General features: G+C 49.0%; 2 protein-coding genes across 3 annotated transcripts in view; both read left to right on the top strand.

The window, feature by feature from the left end:
* Positions 1–17,500, top strand: part of nomo (nodal modulator) — a 164,484-nt gene that overhangs the window by 131,330 nt on the left and 15,654 nt on the right. The gene's annotated exons all lie outside the window — the stretch shown is intronic.
* The window catches only part of LOC130379940 (multidrug resistance-associated protein 1-like), a 16,187-nt gene continuing 7,392 nt past the window's right edge, over positions 8,706–17,500 (top strand). Inside the window, exons 1-4 of one of the 2 annotated variants that reach the window (XM_056587088.1) lie at positions 8,706–9,149; positions 13,219–13,395; positions 14,045–14,170; positions 16,445–16,582. In XM_056587088.1, the coding sequence (XP_056443063.1) occupies positions 9,108–9,149; positions 13,219–13,395; positions 14,045–14,170; positions 16,445–16,582 (483 nt within the window). In that variant the 5' untranslated portion in view covers positions 8,706–9,107. Of the gene's footprint in view, positions 9,150–10,148; positions 11,981–13,218; positions 13,396–14,044; positions 14,171–16,444; positions 16,583–17,500 lie in introns of those variants that run through there. The other variant, XM_056587090.1, reaches the window with a different exon arrangement.

The following is a 17,500-nucleotide window of genomic DNA, read 5'->3' as shown; positions in this document are numbered from 1 at the left end:
TTTGTTTTTACACTGAATGGATATTGAGATTCGAGTTAGCCCGAGATGTTGATTAATCATGGAAAGTTTGTTTGTGTTTTTTGTTTGTTTGTTTCATTCTTTTTTTTTTATAGCCAACCTTTCCTTAGCACTGGTTAACTTTGCAAACCAGAAATGTGTTGGTATGGTATCACTTGTTTCTTGGTTCTATGAACATCCTTACTGTACAAACAGCGATATATTGTTGTTTCTCTTTCTTCTTATTGTAAATCGCTTCAGATAAAAGCGTCTGCTTTTATCCCTAAAGGTAAATGTGAATCTATCAGCATGCATTATCAGCATGCAGGTTGATGGACGTGGGATGGGATTGTCTGGCATTAGTATTAATCCTCAAATCCTGGTCTGTGAAACTGAAAGTGGGCTAATATTTCACCAGCTAAAACGCACTCAAATCCTTTTATTTATAAACAGCTGTAGCGAGTATACTCATTGAAAACCCCTTTTTTAAACACCGGACATTTTTGTCATATTTGCTAAAAGAAACGCCGAATCCAAAAGGATCAGTAATTTGGAGCTGTGACTCAGTCTGAGAGTGTGAGGCTGAACCGACAAGGCCTTTATTTCTGAAGCCTGTCATTTGCTCCGCGTTTTTAGCCACACGATGTGGTTTTTATTATCGTGCTTAGCGCCACTAGCCTATATCGACTCCAGGGGTTCTTATACTTCGTTTAACGACTTAGTCCAAACTATCTTTAAACTACAAATGGAGAGTGGAGTTGAAGAATCCATCTGTTGTTTTAATTGATTTGAGCTTCCAGGCTGTGTAAACAAGCCTCCCCATTGGTCGGCGTGTTGCTCAGGAGGTGGAGCGGGTTGGCTGGTAACCAGGAGGTCGCTGGTTCGATCCCCGGCTCCTCCTAGCTGTGAGCCTACTGTGTCGAGGTGCATGAATGGGTGAATGTGTGTATGAATGGGTGAATGTGTGTATGAATGGGTGAATGTGTGCATGAATGGGTGAACGTGTGCATGAATGGGTGAATGTGTGTATGAATGGGTGAATGTGTGTATGAATGGGTGAATGTTAGGCAGTATTGTAAAGCGCTTTGAGTGGCCTGAGGTCTGAAGCCTCCCCATACGTTAACCAGTTAACTAATACACAGAGACTGAGGTCTGAAGCCTCCCTATAGGTTAACCAGTTAACTAATACACAGAGACTGAGGTCTGAAGCCTCCCCATACGTTAACCAGTTAACTAATACACAGAGACTGAGGTCTGAAGCCTCCCTATAGGTTAACCAGTTAACTAATACACAGAGACTGAGGTCTGAAGCCTCCCTATAGGTTAACCAGTTAACTAATACACAGAGACTGAGGTCTGAAGCCTCCCCATAGGTTAACCAGTTAACTAATACACAGAGACTGAGGTCTGAAGCCTCCCCATAGGTTAACCAGTTAACTAATACATGGAGAATGAGGTCTGAAGCCTCCCCATAGGTTAACCAGTTAACTAATACATGGAGACTGAGCTCTCAGCCTCCCATTGGTTAACCAGTTAACTAATACACAGAGACTGAGGTCTGAAGCCTCCCTATAGGTTAACCAGTTAACTAATACATGGAGAATGAGGTCTGAAACCTCCCTATAGGTTAACCAGTTAACTTATACTTGGAGAATGAGCTCTCAGCCATCCTATAGGTTAACCAGTTAACTAATACACAGAGACTGAGCTCTCAGCCATCCTATGGGTTAACCAGTTAACTAATACACAGAGACTGAGGTCTGAAGCCTCCCTATAGGTTAACCAGTTAACTAATACTGGTCCTGCTCCCTAATACACTCAGACTCGTCTCCAGGACTCCCACTCTGGGTTTTTCTCGTGATATTTTTAGCGGCGCGCCTTGTGATTAATCATGGAATAAAAGAGTAGGGATTGTTGTGCGTCGACACGCATCCCAGCACTGCTGTGTGGCGGCGTGGTGACGCGGTGGGAGGGGGGAGAGGGGGCGAGAGAGGGGGGAGAGAGGGGGGAGGGCGGGCGAGGCTGGCTCCGGTGGCTATTAGGGGTGAGGCGGTACCTTGGGCTGTGTGGCTGCCGGTACGTCTCCTTCCTATTTCAGGGTTAGGAGGCCGTCTGCTTTGAGTTTGCGGAGAAGCCGCAGCATCCTCTGAAGCATTGTTAAAGCAGGCCGCCGATGTTTACATACGGCTACAGTACCGGCCCTGATGCACTGCAGAGGGTCCCGTCGGGAGGCTGACTGGGGCCAACGACTGCAGCTGGACCGGGAGGTATGGACCAAGGGATGGATGGATGGGTGGATGGATGGATGGATGGATGGACGGATGGATGGGTGGATGGATGGATGGATGGATGGATGGATGGATGGATGGATGGATGGATGGATGGATGGATGGATTGATGGATGGATGGATGGATGGATGGATGGATGGATGGATGGATGGATGGATGGATGGATGGATGGATGGATGGATGGATGGATGGATGGATGGATGGATGGATGGATGGATGGATGGATGGATGGAGGGATGGATGAGAATACTTTTTTTCTATTCTCAGACTAGAACCCAAACTTTATGATTGAACATTCCAGGACAGGAGGAGAATGTAACTAATGCCAGCCCATAATCCTGCTACCAGGAGATATGACTGGATCCCTCTCTCTGCCCGACTGCTTCTGGTCAACAAGTTAATGACAGCCTGAGTCTGGCTGGCCTGGAGGCCCGCAGCCAGTAATGACCAGATCCAACCGGCCCTGGCCCCTTTTAGCCCGATATAAAATGTGACATTAAAGTAATCTCATGGTTGAATCACTTCATACAATTACACAGGAGAGTTTGTGGAAAAGTGATTTGTTTTGACAGAACGACAACTTTAAATAATGTTGCCCTCGCATGATGGATACAGGAAGACAAAGTTTGTGTCCCTCGCTGATGCATTTATATATATATATATAATATGATTAATATATATTAATTATATTATATTAATTGTAGTTAAGGTTACACCCTCATTAAGCAATCATTTAATTGAATGCTGATGCCTTCACCCCCAAAAAAACAAGCAGGACCCAAGATAAACAAGGTGTAAGAACATATGTTTTACTACTTTGTTAAAACATTCCCTTCAGACTCAGGTGAGTGACGGACGGTTAGAGACGATTCTAATTGGACTAAATAACTTTGTTCTAAACCACCGGCTGGACAGCGATGGCTTCCCCCTGGGAGCCAATCCCAGCCCGGCTCATCATCAACACCTCATGGTTAGAAGCGCAGCAGCAAACGTATACTTTGTCTGAAAGGGAACAAGTGTATTTAGTGTGTCTGAGGTTTGGCTTGTGGGGGGGATTTTTTTAGGAAGAGATTTGAGCTGCCGACTGAAGTGGGAGGAACTGCAGGGCAATCACAGAGAAAAAAAGCTAAGACGGTGTAGTCCTCAACGATATTCTAAGTGTGTAACTGCAAAGTCCACAATCAATGTCAATTGTCAAGCAAGTTCACTGAGTTCACCTTGACTCTGCATAGCCAGCCCCTCCCACACCTCCTACTTATTGTATGCTGTACGTCCTGGCGCTTAATGTACGCACTGATGTATGTCGTACTTATTTATAGTAGTTAGTAGTGTAGCGTCTTATCCTAGCAATCTTTGCCGTATACGGGGAATGGGCTAACCTACTTATTGTTAGTGCTTGGCACTTGGTTCTATGAACATCCTTACTGTACAGACAGCGATATATTGTTGTACTTATTGTAAGTCGCTTTGGATAAAAGCGTCTGCTATACATTCCCTGAATGTAAATGTAAATGTAAACTGAAGAAGATTAGTCTTATTTCTCCCAGGTTGAATCCTCAGTGTGTGTGAGTCTAGTCTCCAGCGAGGGGGTTGGGTGAGTTATGACGAGAGCCTCCTGTCAAGGTTTGCATTTATTTGGTTTCTTATGAATGAGAGAGCTGCAGCTGAAGCTGCCAAGGAGACGAGGTGGTACATACTCTGAGCCTACGGCACTGCGCTGTGACATATCAGACGTGCACGAGCCCAGACACATACACACACACGTACGTACGTACGCGCACACGCACACACACACACACACACACACACTCATACACACACACACACACTCATACACACACACACACACACACACACACACACAAACATACAAATGTTCGCATCCATGCGTGCCCACATACACACCACGCACACACACACACAAACTAAACTCCTAATACTCACCCCACCTTCACATACATGGCATAATCTTCCGGTGGGTTTTCAAGCCCAGACGTAAAGCATAGCTTCCTGCTAGAGACAGGAAGAGCTCCTGAGTGAAACGGGGGGTGAGGGGTGGCGAGCAGAATGGGGGTATCAGGGGGGGGTGGGGGGGGGGGGGGGGGGTGAGGGGGAACAGCAGAAGACGTAGCCCGGTTATAATTGCCTGCATCTGCAGCCCGCAGTTAGATTTACTGCCTGCGCTTGGAACCACTCCACTGATTTAAGAGCGTTTATTTTAAAAGCAAAGCAAAAAGAAAATGTATTTTGTCCGCCCGTTGCCTAATCTGTTTCGTGGCCCCTCCCTTCTGTGCCGGGCTGCCGCTAAATATATCCCCCTGTTGCTCAAACGTGCCCAAAATGACACCATTATTTTGACTAGACTGTTTTTCCCTCTCCCGGCCAGGGGCCAGGGGCCAGGGGAAGTGGAGGTGACCCGGAATGGGTGGCCGCGGTCGGTACCGCGGGCTGGGGACCGCTGCCTCCCCCGCGGCCGGCCGGGCCCCGACACCTCCCTGATCCCCGGTACTACGGGCCTGGCACCACCGCAGCCGGCCAGGGGCCAGCCGGGGGCCCGCCGCTGCCCCTCGCTGCTCCTCTCCCCGGCGGGTAAACAGTCTGCTGTCTGGCCAGCGAGGGGCGGGAGAGGTTGTTGTGTTCCTTTACCAGGCTAGACTCTCATTATGTGCGTGTGTTTACAGTTTGCAGCGTACACTATCCAACCCGCGCTGTTAACAGGGGCTGGCAGGCTTTGTGTTATTGTGCAAAATGTATGTGCAATACACGGGCACATGCGTTCACGTCGGGGGACGTTGCGGTCGTGCACTTAATGGTATGTAATGTGCACGTTGGTCTCTGCGTGCTGCATTACGCAATCCACTACAGAAGGCTCCAGTGACTGAAGCACAGCTGGGGTTCTCTTGTGGGTCTGATCATTTGAAATGAGCCCAGCCTCGGGTTTTGTTTATTTTGGAAACAAGAAGGGCATTAAACTCACTATAGCGTCCAATCAGAGGCCTGCGTTGGAGCCCTGGGGGTAACTTATATTCCTGACGCCCCACTGGGACAGAATGTGCAGACAGCCAAGACTTTATGTTCAATGGGTCCTATTAATCGAAACTATTGCGATTAACTCGGAGTAGGATTTTCTAAACAAATCAATGTTACATGTATGGAAGGGAGTAAAATGTGTTTTACAACTGCTTTATGACTTTAATAGTGTAATGTTTTGGTCTTCAGGAAAACATATTTATATTCACCAAAATAGTGCTGTGACTAATCTACCGCCCACCAGAAGGTCTGGTCTTCTGCTATGGCTTATGTTCTCCATCTGAAATGATCAAAGGAGATCTTTCCTTTACAGTCTCTGTCCCCACTCAGACGTCACGGCCCGCGTGGTGTGAATTAGTGAACACAAACACTCCACCGCAACACTTCCCAATTCCCAAATGAAAGGGTTATTTTTAAACCCAGCTTTACACATACCGTCCTCCCACCCACTCCCCGAGCGGCACTTAGGTCTCCAATTAGAACAAAAGATGAACTGTGGACCGTTGTCACCGTCTCCTACGTCACCCAGCGACCCGAGCTTCCGCCCACCATTTTGGCTGCGGTGCGTTGCTCTGTTATTGAGCTGGTAGTCCCATCGCTCCCCACAACGAACACCCTCGTTTGTGGGCATGAGACACGAGTCCCTCTGAATGTCAGGGAGAAGGGCACGGAGGTTGGCTTTTGTTTGGACGAGGCCCTCAAGCGATGGATGTTAGCGCTGTCGCGGGGCCACGGCCGTCGAGAATACCAGGAGGAAACATAAACTGTTTAACTGTGTAGCGAATGAAACTCCAGCCATAACCCGCTGAACTCTGTGAGCTGTTGTTTTTGACGCCGTGATGTGCTCTGGTATCCACCATCCGGCTCTGCTGTGAGGTTGTCCTGAAACGACATTTTCATTAACCCTATTTCTGACTGCATACAGAGTGTCCCAGGGTCTCCTCTTACTCACACACTCCATACCCACCACCACCCTATACATGAACATCTATCTATACCCCTCACACATCCTGGTCCTGACAGCACTCAGTTTTTTTTTTAAGGGCGTCCTCCAAAATCACAATGAGACCAACAAGCAAAAGACTCAAGACTCACTTGTTCAGAGCTCACCTGGACTCTGCATGGCTACCTCCTCCCTTCCCTTCCACGCACTTATGCATGTACGTCATTGCACTTTAAAATAGTACAAGGCGTTGTGTAGCATCATATCCTAGGTATCCCTGTTGTATACAGGGAATGGGTTAAGCTAGAGATTGTTGGTACTTGGCACTTGGTTCTATGAACATCCTTACTGTACCGACAGAGATATATTGTTGTTGATATATTAATGTACTTATTGTATGTCGCTTTGGGTAAAAACGTCTGCTAAATGCCCTAAATGTAAACGTGAATGTAAACAGACCTTTTGTTTCTGTTGTTATTCCACATGTCACCCCTCTTCAGAGTCAGCCCCTTCTGCCCGTTCGCTCCCTACCCTGTGCGGGTTTTGCACCGGGGACTTCAGCAGACATAAGGAGCGCTTCTGCGCGGAGGGGAAAACCTAAAGGAAAAACAAAAAACACCAAAATACCAAAATATAACCATGAGTCATTAGAAGAAAAAGAGCAGAATAATAACTTTGTGTTTGAATGTGGCTAGACAACCGAACCGGCAGGTGGTCCGGCCTGTGCCCAACTTTCCATGTTTCTCCCCTGTGGTGGGGGCCGTGATGCCCTCCTCACTGTCACTCTTTCCTCTGCAGCAGATGTGCACAAGTTTTTGGGTTCTGGACCAGGCTGACCATCACCGTGATGCCCTCCAGAAGCACACTCTGCAGGAGGACACATTCTGTTTTTCAGACAGTAAACGGTAACTGGACCGCATTTATACCGCGCTTTTCTAACGAGTGGCGCATTACAATATTGCCTCACATTCACCCGTTCATGCACACATTCACACACCGACGGCGGAGTCGCCCACGCAAGGGGACAGCCAGCTCGCCTGGATCAGTCGTCGAATCACTAGTTTGATCGTCTATGACTCAGAGGATGATTGCATCTGACATCGATAGACCGGACGTGATGGAGTCTTGATTGACGGTATGACAGTGGTATGCTCGGATCAACCCTCTGAATGATTGATGGCTTTGACTGTAAAGGAGTATTTGTTCTATCGGGGTTCACGCGTCCTCGCTGGAATGTTGAGCCTAGCGTGTCCATAGCGATGTGTGTAAATACAGCTCAGGCCCGCTGCTCAGACTAATACCAATAACACTAGAGGAGCTGGAACAGGCCACCAACGGAGGAGAAACAGGGCACCGGAGGAGGAGAAACTGGCCACCAACGGAGGAGAAACAGGCCACCAGAGGTGGAGAAACAGGCGTCCAGAGGAGGAGAAACAGGGGACCACAGGAGGAGAAACAGGCCACCAGAGGTGGAGAAACAGGTGTCCAGAGGAGGAGAAACAGGCGACCACAGGAGGAGAAACAGGCCACCAGAGGAGGAGAAACAGGCCTACAGAGGAGGAGAAACAGGTCACCACCAGAGGTGGAGAAACAGGCGTCCAGAGGAGGAGAAACAGGCCACCACAGGAGGAGAAACAGGCCACCAGAGGAGGAGAAAAAGGCGACCAGAGGAGGAGAAACAGGCCTACAGAGAAGGAGAAACAGGCCACCACCAGAGGAGGAGAAACAGGCGACCAGAGGAGGAGAAACAGGCCACCACAGGAGGAGAAACAGGCCACCTGAGGAGGAGAAACAGGCGACCAGAGGAGGAGAAACAGGCCACCAGAGGAGGAGAAACAGGCGACCAGAGGAGGAGAAAAAGGCCACCACAGGAGGAGAAACAGGCCACCGGAGGAGGAGAAACAGGCGACCAGAGGAGGAGAAACAGGCAACCAGAGGAGGAGAAACAGGCGACCAGAGGAGAAAATGGCCTAGAGAGGAGGAGAAACAGGCCACCAGAGGAGGAGAAACAGGCCACCAGAGGAGGAGAAACAGGCCACCAGAGGAGGAGAAACAGGCCACCAGAGGGATGGGTCTGGAACTCTTCTTCAGTCAGCCTTCCTCGGTGGAGACTTTTAGAAAACAGGTCTGTGGTCGGGGAAGGAGAGGTATTACTTTTGGGGAGGAGTGGGAGGAGGGGGGAGGAGGGGGGAGGAGGGGGGAGAGGGGGGTGGGGGTGCATAGAAGTGGGCGGAGTGACGCTGGGTGTAATATTGTCATCACGCTGAGGGGAGGGGCTTAGTTGTTTTGATCGAGATCCAGCAGCAGCAGATGTGGGATAGAAAAATGAGAGAGAGAGAGAGAGAGAGAGAGAGAGAGAGAGAGAGAGAGAGAGAGAGAGAGAGAGAGAGAGAGAGAGAGAGAGAGACTTCCTCCCACCCAGCGAGGAGCCACACTCATAAACAGCAGCCAGGCAGAGGTAGAGTCAGAAGGACACAGGATCTCTGGGGAGAAGGAGATCAGAGCAGCAGCGAGACAGTGATAGAGTTTCATTCACAAAACAGCAGTGTTGTACTCAGCAGGGAAACATTTGACTTTTTATGGAGAAGCACTCACACACCCTAATAAAATCCCAGAGTGTGCCATCCTGAGGGAAAAGCAGAAGAGCTCAAAGTTCGAGACACACTACCTTCACTGAGAGAGAGAGAGGGAGAGAGAGAGGAAGAGAGGAAAAGGGCAAACATACCGTCTCTCTCGTTCCCAGCAACACACTCACACATGCTCACTGACTGAGTGTGGACTAGGAGCCAGTACCCTCGGAGAGAGAGATAGGTCGTGGATCACCGGAGAGGAAGGAAGGAGCCTGTGGATGGACACCTTCTGCAAACTCAGTGGCCTGGACCCACTGTGGGTGAGTGGACTTTGGGATGGGGCTGTCACCTCCAGAGACCCCCTGCTCAAATACAGCGAGCAAACCTTAGGCCTGGTCGTGTTCGGTTTGTTACTTTGGATTCGTGTGCGTCTATGGACTATGTTTAGCTGAATGCACGCATATTTATGTACAGAGATTCATTTAACACTTAACTGTGTTAAGTGTTAAGTATTAACACCCGTTTGTTAAAACCTATCAAGCCTTATTGATCTTCAAATGGGCAAAGAGCACCAACATTGTTGAGATTGTGATCGTTGGCGATAGAAGTAATTCCTAATAACTTGCAGAACATAATGTACAGAGTAAAAGACCTGAACATAATGTACAGTCGCTTTAATGGTCATTTGGCAGCCCTGCAAATCTATAGGGGAACCCCAGCGCCCTACAAAGCCCGGCGCTGTCTGATGGGGGCTCAGCAGGTCGGACGTTAATGCAAGGCTAAAGCAACCTCTGACGTGAGCCCGACCAGCATGACATATGATTCAGAGTGATACGCAATGTGATCGCTTTTAGTCACTCTGTGAGCTTCCTGCAAACTTCAACCTTCTCAATCTCCACTTTAAACAAGGAACATGGCAGAGGGCCACACTACCCCAGGTGGCTTCTGCTCCAGCTCGCTCCCAGTGTCTCTCTCTCTCTCTCTCTTACTCTCTCAAACTCTCTCAAACTCTCTCTCTCTCTCTCTCTCTCTCTCTCTCTCTCTCTCTCTCTCTCTCTCTCTCTCTCTCTCTCTCTCTCTCTCTCTCTCTCTCTCTCTCTCTCTCTCTGTCTCTCACTGTTCCTCTCTCCAACAACTCTCTGTCTCTCTTTTCAACTCTCTCCATCTCTCTCTCTCGCGCCCTTTTACTCAATCTAAGAATAGCTCTTGTTACTTAGACACATATTCTCTTCCTGCCCTCGGTCGAATGCAGCCTGTATTTTAAACAGCACCACCTATAGACGTTAACTGTACAGCTGTGAACTATGTTTAGGTCCATGCAGGAAGGAGGTAAATGTTTTGGTTGTTGCTTGATATCAAAGAGAACATACTAGGCCAACCTTACCTTTCTGAGAGATTTTTTTAAAACCAGTGAAACCATTTCCTCTTCCTTCTACTAAATTATAATTCCCCAAATGAAAACAGTACACACTGGAACTAAGATGCTCCCGTCCGGGTTTTAAGCCTTGGATGAATGTTCTGTAAATCCAGAACCAACACAGATCCATTTCCTGAACAAGACAGTTCTGAGATGAATTAGTGTGTCACCATGTCGCCATGGCACCAGATGCACCTGGTGTGTTCATGCCTGTATTTCTGCTGAGGGCTTTGCAATCAGCGCTGCTTTCTTGCGTGAAGACCTCATTGTACAAGGTGACCCTGAGACTGCTCAGGACTTAGAACAGACTGACAATAGCTCATTCTACTCTGCATCTTAAACACACTAAGATTGCTATGCTGGTATAAGTAGAGACAATAAGGCAGGCGATGGACACAAGGTCCAGCCTAATTTGGTGGAGCAGCTAAACCACTGGAAAGTCATGTCCAAAGCCAAGAGCATCGGCAGTCACACAACAGGGCTGGGTATGCTCCCGTGCCAGCCTCAGGCAGGGTACGTACCTACAGTCTTTACTATTGTCTTTGGAGCAGAAACATAGCCTGTTACAATTCAATAGGCTGTCACAGATCTATAGCCTGTTACAGTTCAATAGGCTGTTCGATTTCTGTAGCATGTAGCAGTTTACAAAGCTGAAGACGATATGAGAAACAAGGTAGAATCTGTGATTCTGTGCTTCTGCAGAACAATTAGTGAAGTCAGCAATCGTCAATGACTCAATTCCAGTTGAGGCAAGAACAACTTAGGAGTTCAGAGCTCTGCCGAGGTGATCACTGATGAGTATCGCCCTATCGCTGTTCATCGGTGCCTCATGGGAGATTCAAATTTCCCACAATTCCACACTTGGAACCCTTACAAAAATGTAAGGGAGTGCCAAATTTAAATTAAAAAACCGTCAAAGGCAAAGTTTAATAACCCTGCAACATTTAGCTGAAGCATTTTATTACAAAACCTGGATCACGGGATAAGGGTCCTGTAAATGCCCTGACCTCATCTTTCTGCGTTATCACCATGAATAAGGACCATGGCAACAACCCAATCGGCATGACAACAACCCTGTCAGCACGGCAACGTTGATGAAAGCAGTGGCACCGGGACCACTCTTATTAAAGTATCACGTTTGCAATCGCAATGTGAAACCGGACTGTAGTTTATACTGAATATCGTATCCCTTTACCAACACATTATGAATTACATTATAATGAATATACGATTCAAATTCATTCCAAAACAAAAAGTAGTTTTAATCTGAAGATTGGAGGCATGTTTTATCTTCAGAGTACAGGAGCCCTCCCTCTCCTCCATCTCACACCCCCTCGCCACTATGCCCCACGGTAAAAATAGCCCCCTGACCGCTTTCCAAATAACCTGTCTGTGATAGTTCACCGTAATAACCCGAGCCAGGGGCGAGGAACAAGATAAACAGTGAGCAAATTGTGCAAGAAAGGCTTTAGTGTTTGTGTGACAAGTCAGATTTCTTTAGATAAAGTGTTGTGTACACCTGCGACCGGCCCTGCAGCGGACCGCAGGAATCAGACGGCCGTGTGAGAGCCTCCCACGCAGGGACTCTCAAGTCATTCAGGAGCTGGGGGGATTCGGTTCCAGCGTTGCCCTTTGAGAGAACAGTAGCACGGACCTACAGCGGGTACAAGACGCTGCTTTCATTACGTATATCGTGACATTAGGATCGAATCGCCAATGCTACGTTTGTGTCCGGTAAGTGACCATAAGTGATGCGCGGTCACGATTGTACAACACCGGCTCCATTGAAGACAACAGCTGGCTCCTCTTGCCCTTCTCTTCTGTGGATCCCCTGAATCGATACCTTAAGGCATCAGTTTCCCACCATGACCGGCAGCAGGATTTGCATTTACATTCAGGGCATTTAGCAGACGCTTTTATCCAAAGCGTCTTACAATAGGTACATTTGTCAGAAGAAAGGGAAACAATACATCGCTTTCAGTGTCGATACAGTAAGGATGTTCATAGAACCAAGTGCAGCCTAGCAGCAACAATCGCTAGGTTAACCCATTCCGCGTATACAACCGAGATAGCCGGGATAAGAGTCTGGGCCCGGAGCTAAAGGACAGGTTAGATAGCGACCGATTGGCCCCAGCCGGTTATGTCTGACCGTCAGGACTATTGCTGGCTTGGCGTTGCATGCCGACGTTGATACGGTGGCCTGTGGTGGCCCTCCCCTATCCCCCCAGGGAGTCTACACAGACTGGGCCCGCCTCACCACCACTCTGTAACCTTCCCCTGCTTCCTGTGGCCGTCCGCAGGCCTGTCTGGCCCACAGAGCCAGACGACTTTAGGCCACAGAGGTGATAAACAAGGAGAGGGAGAAAACAACAGGTGACATTGTCTGTCAGTATTTTGGGCGCTTTTATGGTACGCAACGTTTTGGAGGGAGCAGCATTACCTCAATCTCACATCTGTCCTTCAATTGGGTAACATAGCTCCTGCTATCAACTTTTTAGCTGCTTTTTAAGGTAAGGTATTAGGATGGGCGCCGACCTCAGAGGAGAAGGTGTTGACAGTTATTCCTCAAACGGGAGAATTTGGAAACAAACTTCAGAGAAAAAATTGAAAGCCTGACTCAGCTTTTTTATAAAGAGAAACTTCTTTCTTCCAGTGTAAACTCTTTCTCCCTCACACACACAGACACACACACACACACACACACACACACACACACACGCACACGCACACGCACATGCACAGACACTGACACACAAACACACACTCGGGCAGTGTGTGTGTGTGTGTGTATGATCTGCAAAAGCGCCAATTTTTTTTACGCGAGCACCAGGCTGCTTTTGTTTCTCAATTTGCAAAAGAATCCCAGCAGCCTTCTTACCTTTCCTGAGCTTCGCCGACTTCAATAAGCTTCAATAAAGCTCAGCCTCCCGTCTGACCCCTGCCCGCCCCCTCCCTATTGTTCTCTGCCCCAGGACTGGAACCGCACATGGTACACGGCCAGCCCCGACCTCACCCACTGTTTCCAGAACACGGTGCTGGTGTGGGTGCCCTGTGTGTACCTCTGGCTGCTGGCCCCCTTCTACTGCCTGCACCTCTACTGCCATGGCAACGGACGCATCCGCATCTCCTGCCTCTGCACCGCCAAGATGGTGAGGAACTCCTCGTTCAACTCTTAACCAAACTGTTCATTAAGGTTGGAGTTTAGAGAGCGCCGCATTGAGCTTGTGTTGGGGACGTTAGACTCTGTGGGTGAAGGGTTGGTGGGAGGCGCGTGGCTCGGGAGGTAGAGCGGGTCGGCTGGTAACCGGAAGTTTGCTAGTTCGATCCCCGGCTCCTCCTAGCTAGAGTGTCGAGGTGTCCCTGAGTGAGACGCCTCACCCTGACTGCTCCTGACCAGCAGGCTGTCGCCCTGCGGGGCTGACTCCGCCGTCGGTGTGTGAATGTGTGAATGAATGGAAGAATCATCATTCTCTGGTTAACAGTGTCTGTCTGGTTCACTCTCTGGTTATCTGTCTGTCCGTCTGCTTCATTCTCTGGTTAACAGTCTGTCTGTCCGGTTCACTCTCTGGTTATCTGTCTGTCTGTCTGGTTCACTCTCTGGTTATCTGTCTGTCCGGTTCATTCTCTGGTTATCTGTCTGTCTGTCCGGTTCATTCTCTGGTTATCCGTCTGTCTGTCTGGTTCATTCTCGGGTGAACTGTCCGTCCGGTTCCTCCTCTGGTTAACTGTCTGTCCGTCCGGTTCCTCCCGTGGCTAAGTGTCCGTCTGTGTGTCTGTGTGTCTGTGTGTCCCTGCTAGGTGCTGGGCTTCCTGCTGGCCTCCTTCGGCTTTGTGGAGTTCTTCTACATCCTGCTGGAGCGGAGCGGGGAGATCCACCAGCACATGGTGTTCCTGCTCAGCCCCATCGTGCGCAGCGTGACCGTGGTACGAACACATCCCCTCCTCCTGTCTGCTGCGTGCGTGCGCGTGCGTTCGTATTGTCATGAAAACCAACCGAACCCTGCTCCTCTCCCAGTGTCTTCCCTTCCCCAACACCTTCATCCTCCCCGGCCCAGTAGGGGGGGGGGGGGGGGGGGGGACTGATTATGGGGTGGAGGCCGGGTGGATTTCAGGACATTATTTATGCAGGGCAGGGCTAGTCTACAATCTGAGCCGTGGACTCTGTGACCAGTGTTGACAAAGATTGCCTTGACTTTTCCTGCTCCCCTCTGTAATTTTGCGTACGGATTGAATCATATCTAACTGAGGAGGGCCCTCTCTTAGCTCGAGGGGGGGGGAACTGTCCTGGAGGTAGAAGGGAAGCAGCAGGGGCGGTGTGTATCAGAAGAACCTGGATTAAAAGGTGCTCATTCTGTGTGTAGGAGTGATGTCGTTTATAACAGTTCAGGGTCTGCAGAGCGGAGACTGAAGGCGGTGATGGAGGTAAAACGTATCGTCTGTGGCCTGAAGCCGGCAACTACAGACTCAGTTCAGACAGCACAGCCCACCCCAGACTCAGACTGAGCAAACATCAACGCGTGTTTGGCCGAGAAGGAAAAATTCAGAGACCTCCCTTTTATTAAGGTGGAGCTTAATTTCCGGGAAGAGGTAAGAGTCACGGCGAAGGGGGAAGGGTTTTCGAGGAGTAAAAGTCAACCCTCAGACTTTTGGCACTAATCGGAAGAAGAGTCTGCGCCGGGCAGTGACTAATCGCTGGAGACCATGAGAACACTCCCACAGTGCAACGTGTTTCCGATGTAATTACAAGGGAGGGCGTTGTAACAGGGGCCTAGTGATGTGCTGAAGTTCCACCCACTATCCTTCTACAAACACGCTGGTGGTTTACAGCAGCGTGTCAAGTCCCCGTTGGACAGGATGGGGTCGATCTGAACAAGGGTCTTGATGTTGACCTATCTTAGGCTCTTCATGCCGATGCTACGTGAACACTCAGGAGAAAAAAGGCAGTACGGTACTTTTAACTTTACCGTGGGAAATATGGCATCGGCGCCGATTCAGAAGAGGAGCCTTCAAGCTATGAAGCGTTGCAGCAATCAGACGAAGGATCTCTCGCTGTGTGCAGCACACAACGTTGAGCCAGACCGCGGTTGAGATTGAGCCATCGGGAGATCGATGCACACTCAATTAGGTTAAGGTTCACCCTCCAGGGTATTGACATTGAACTTTGAACAGTCAACACCACAGTGTGTACCGAGCTCTCCGGCCATGAGGCCACTAGTTTACTGGAGTGCACTGTGTCGGTAGGACGCTGTCTGAATCACGGCTAATCCCAGCACAATCAACATGGTAACAGTTAAGCAACCCAAACCAACTTCCTCCCAGCTCGGGGATGAGCTGGCAATGGCAAAGTGACATCTCACTTGACCATGAGCTTAAACAGGGACAATTATGGTTCAGAAACCACTGAGAAAAAGTGCCTGGTTCCTCTGGAGAGGCGCAGACAGTGGTGTCCTTGCACCGGATCATTGGTTATTTTGGGGTTAAATATCAAGCGTTTCAGAATTCCCCTGCTTGCCGTATAGCGATGGGCGTAGAACAGAGCAGGAGAGAAGATGTAATTTAGCAGAGTGTACATTTTCTGGGACCTGTTGACAACAACACTGTGTTTCTAGGGATACAGACCTTTCATGAACTGTTTTGCTTCCAACAGGCTAAATTTAGATTCTTCACCGGTCATTATTTATTTTATTATATCAAGGGGTGAAGCCACAAGGGCGTGATTCCAGCAGAGGCCATCTGTGTGCAGGGCGCCTGCACAGAAGTTAAACAACTGAGATGCATGTCTCTGTTTACTCCGAGGGCAGTGGAAAAGCACCGTGGGTTGGGTGGCAGGATGGTATTGGTGCATTTGCAATTAGGACTGGACTAAATAATCTCAAATTTTGAATAATCCTTCAGAATTAAAGTAAGTAGTAAGGTCAAAGCAAAAGGTAAAAGGTCAAACTAATTCAAGAGACATGTCGTTTTTGGAGTCAAGCTCATTGCTCCTATAGGCTCACTGAGTGTTGAGAAAGAAAATTGGTAAGACAACACTACACTTACCTTGTAGCTGCGGGACTCAAATCTGCACAGGCATTAAAAAGACGAAGCATTCAAACCGTTTTTGTTTGTAAGTGATTTACCAGGGACAAATACACTTCATTAATACACCTCATTGCATTGATCGACCGTCTGTCTGTCTATCTCTCTCTGTGTGTCCAGATCCTGGCCTTATTCATCATCCAGCTAGAGCGGCTGCGAGGATGTCGTTCCTCCGTGTTCCTCTTCCTCTTCTGGGTCCTGGCCGTGGTCTGTTCCCTGGTCCCACTCAGAGCCAAGATCCAGTTGGCAGTGGACGAGGTATGAGCCGCATGGAAGCTAAGGCTGCATGCACTGCACTGTGGCACACCTTTGCATTAGTATTATGTTGGTGTGAATGTACACTTTAGATGCATTAGCACCAGGTGACCCTGGAAGTCCAGGACTTAAGTCGCGTGTGCCAATGTCTAGTTTCAGTGTAACCGACCCGCAGTCTAGACACAGGACTCCTCCGTGCCACGGTGTGTTTTTAATGTCGTCCCCTCAGCGGTAACCAGAGGAACAGCGAGTTAACCGACGTCTTGAGAGCCACACTGACAACTCTGCTCCAGTGTGTCTGTGTTTTATTTAAGACGTTCCTTCCTTCCTGCGAATCCGACTGCAATCATAGCTCTACTACGGGTTGGGTTTCTATTTGGGAGTGCACAGTTAAGAGGGGGGCAGCTGAGGTGGACCTGCAGTCTATAAAAAAAACACTCCCTGACACGGAAGCGCAGCATCCATATGGGTGTTTTATTGTCGCCAACGGGTCGATCTCCAACCCCCTGGGGGGATCGTAATGATGGCCGTGTGGAGACACAAAGGAGCAGCTCAGACCAGAGAGGTCCCCACTGTGTTTAATGCCTGTCAGCGCAGTGAGCACACACACCCCAGTCCATGCATTTAACGTGGATGGACGTATATTTAACCAAAACCATACGAATTCTAAACGCAGATGTGTGCACTATTGAAACGTGATCGACCGCCGACATCTGTCAAGAGGCTGACGTCTGGTGTTTATTGGACTGGGAGGCTTTTCAATGGCGGTCTCCAGTAAAACTCCAGCTACTGGTGGTAGAACCCACTGTGGCGGTTCTCTGTTGACTCGGGAGTGCACACCGACATGTTGCAGCAAAACCAGCTTTTACTACGAGGAATCAGAGTCTAAAAGAAAACTTTTTCTCATGATCACGACACCCA

This window comes from Gadus chalcogrammus, chromosome 3 (assembly GCF_026213295.1).
Source record: "Gadus chalcogrammus isolate NIFS_2021 chromosome 3, NIFS_Gcha_1.0, whole genome shotgun sequence".
NCBI lineage: Eukaryota > Metazoa > Chordata > Actinopteri > Gadiformes > Gadidae > Gadus > Gadus chalcogrammus.
The sequence above is the reverse complement of the archived record's forward strand: the minus strand, read 5'-3'. Positions and strand labels throughout refer to the sequence as shown.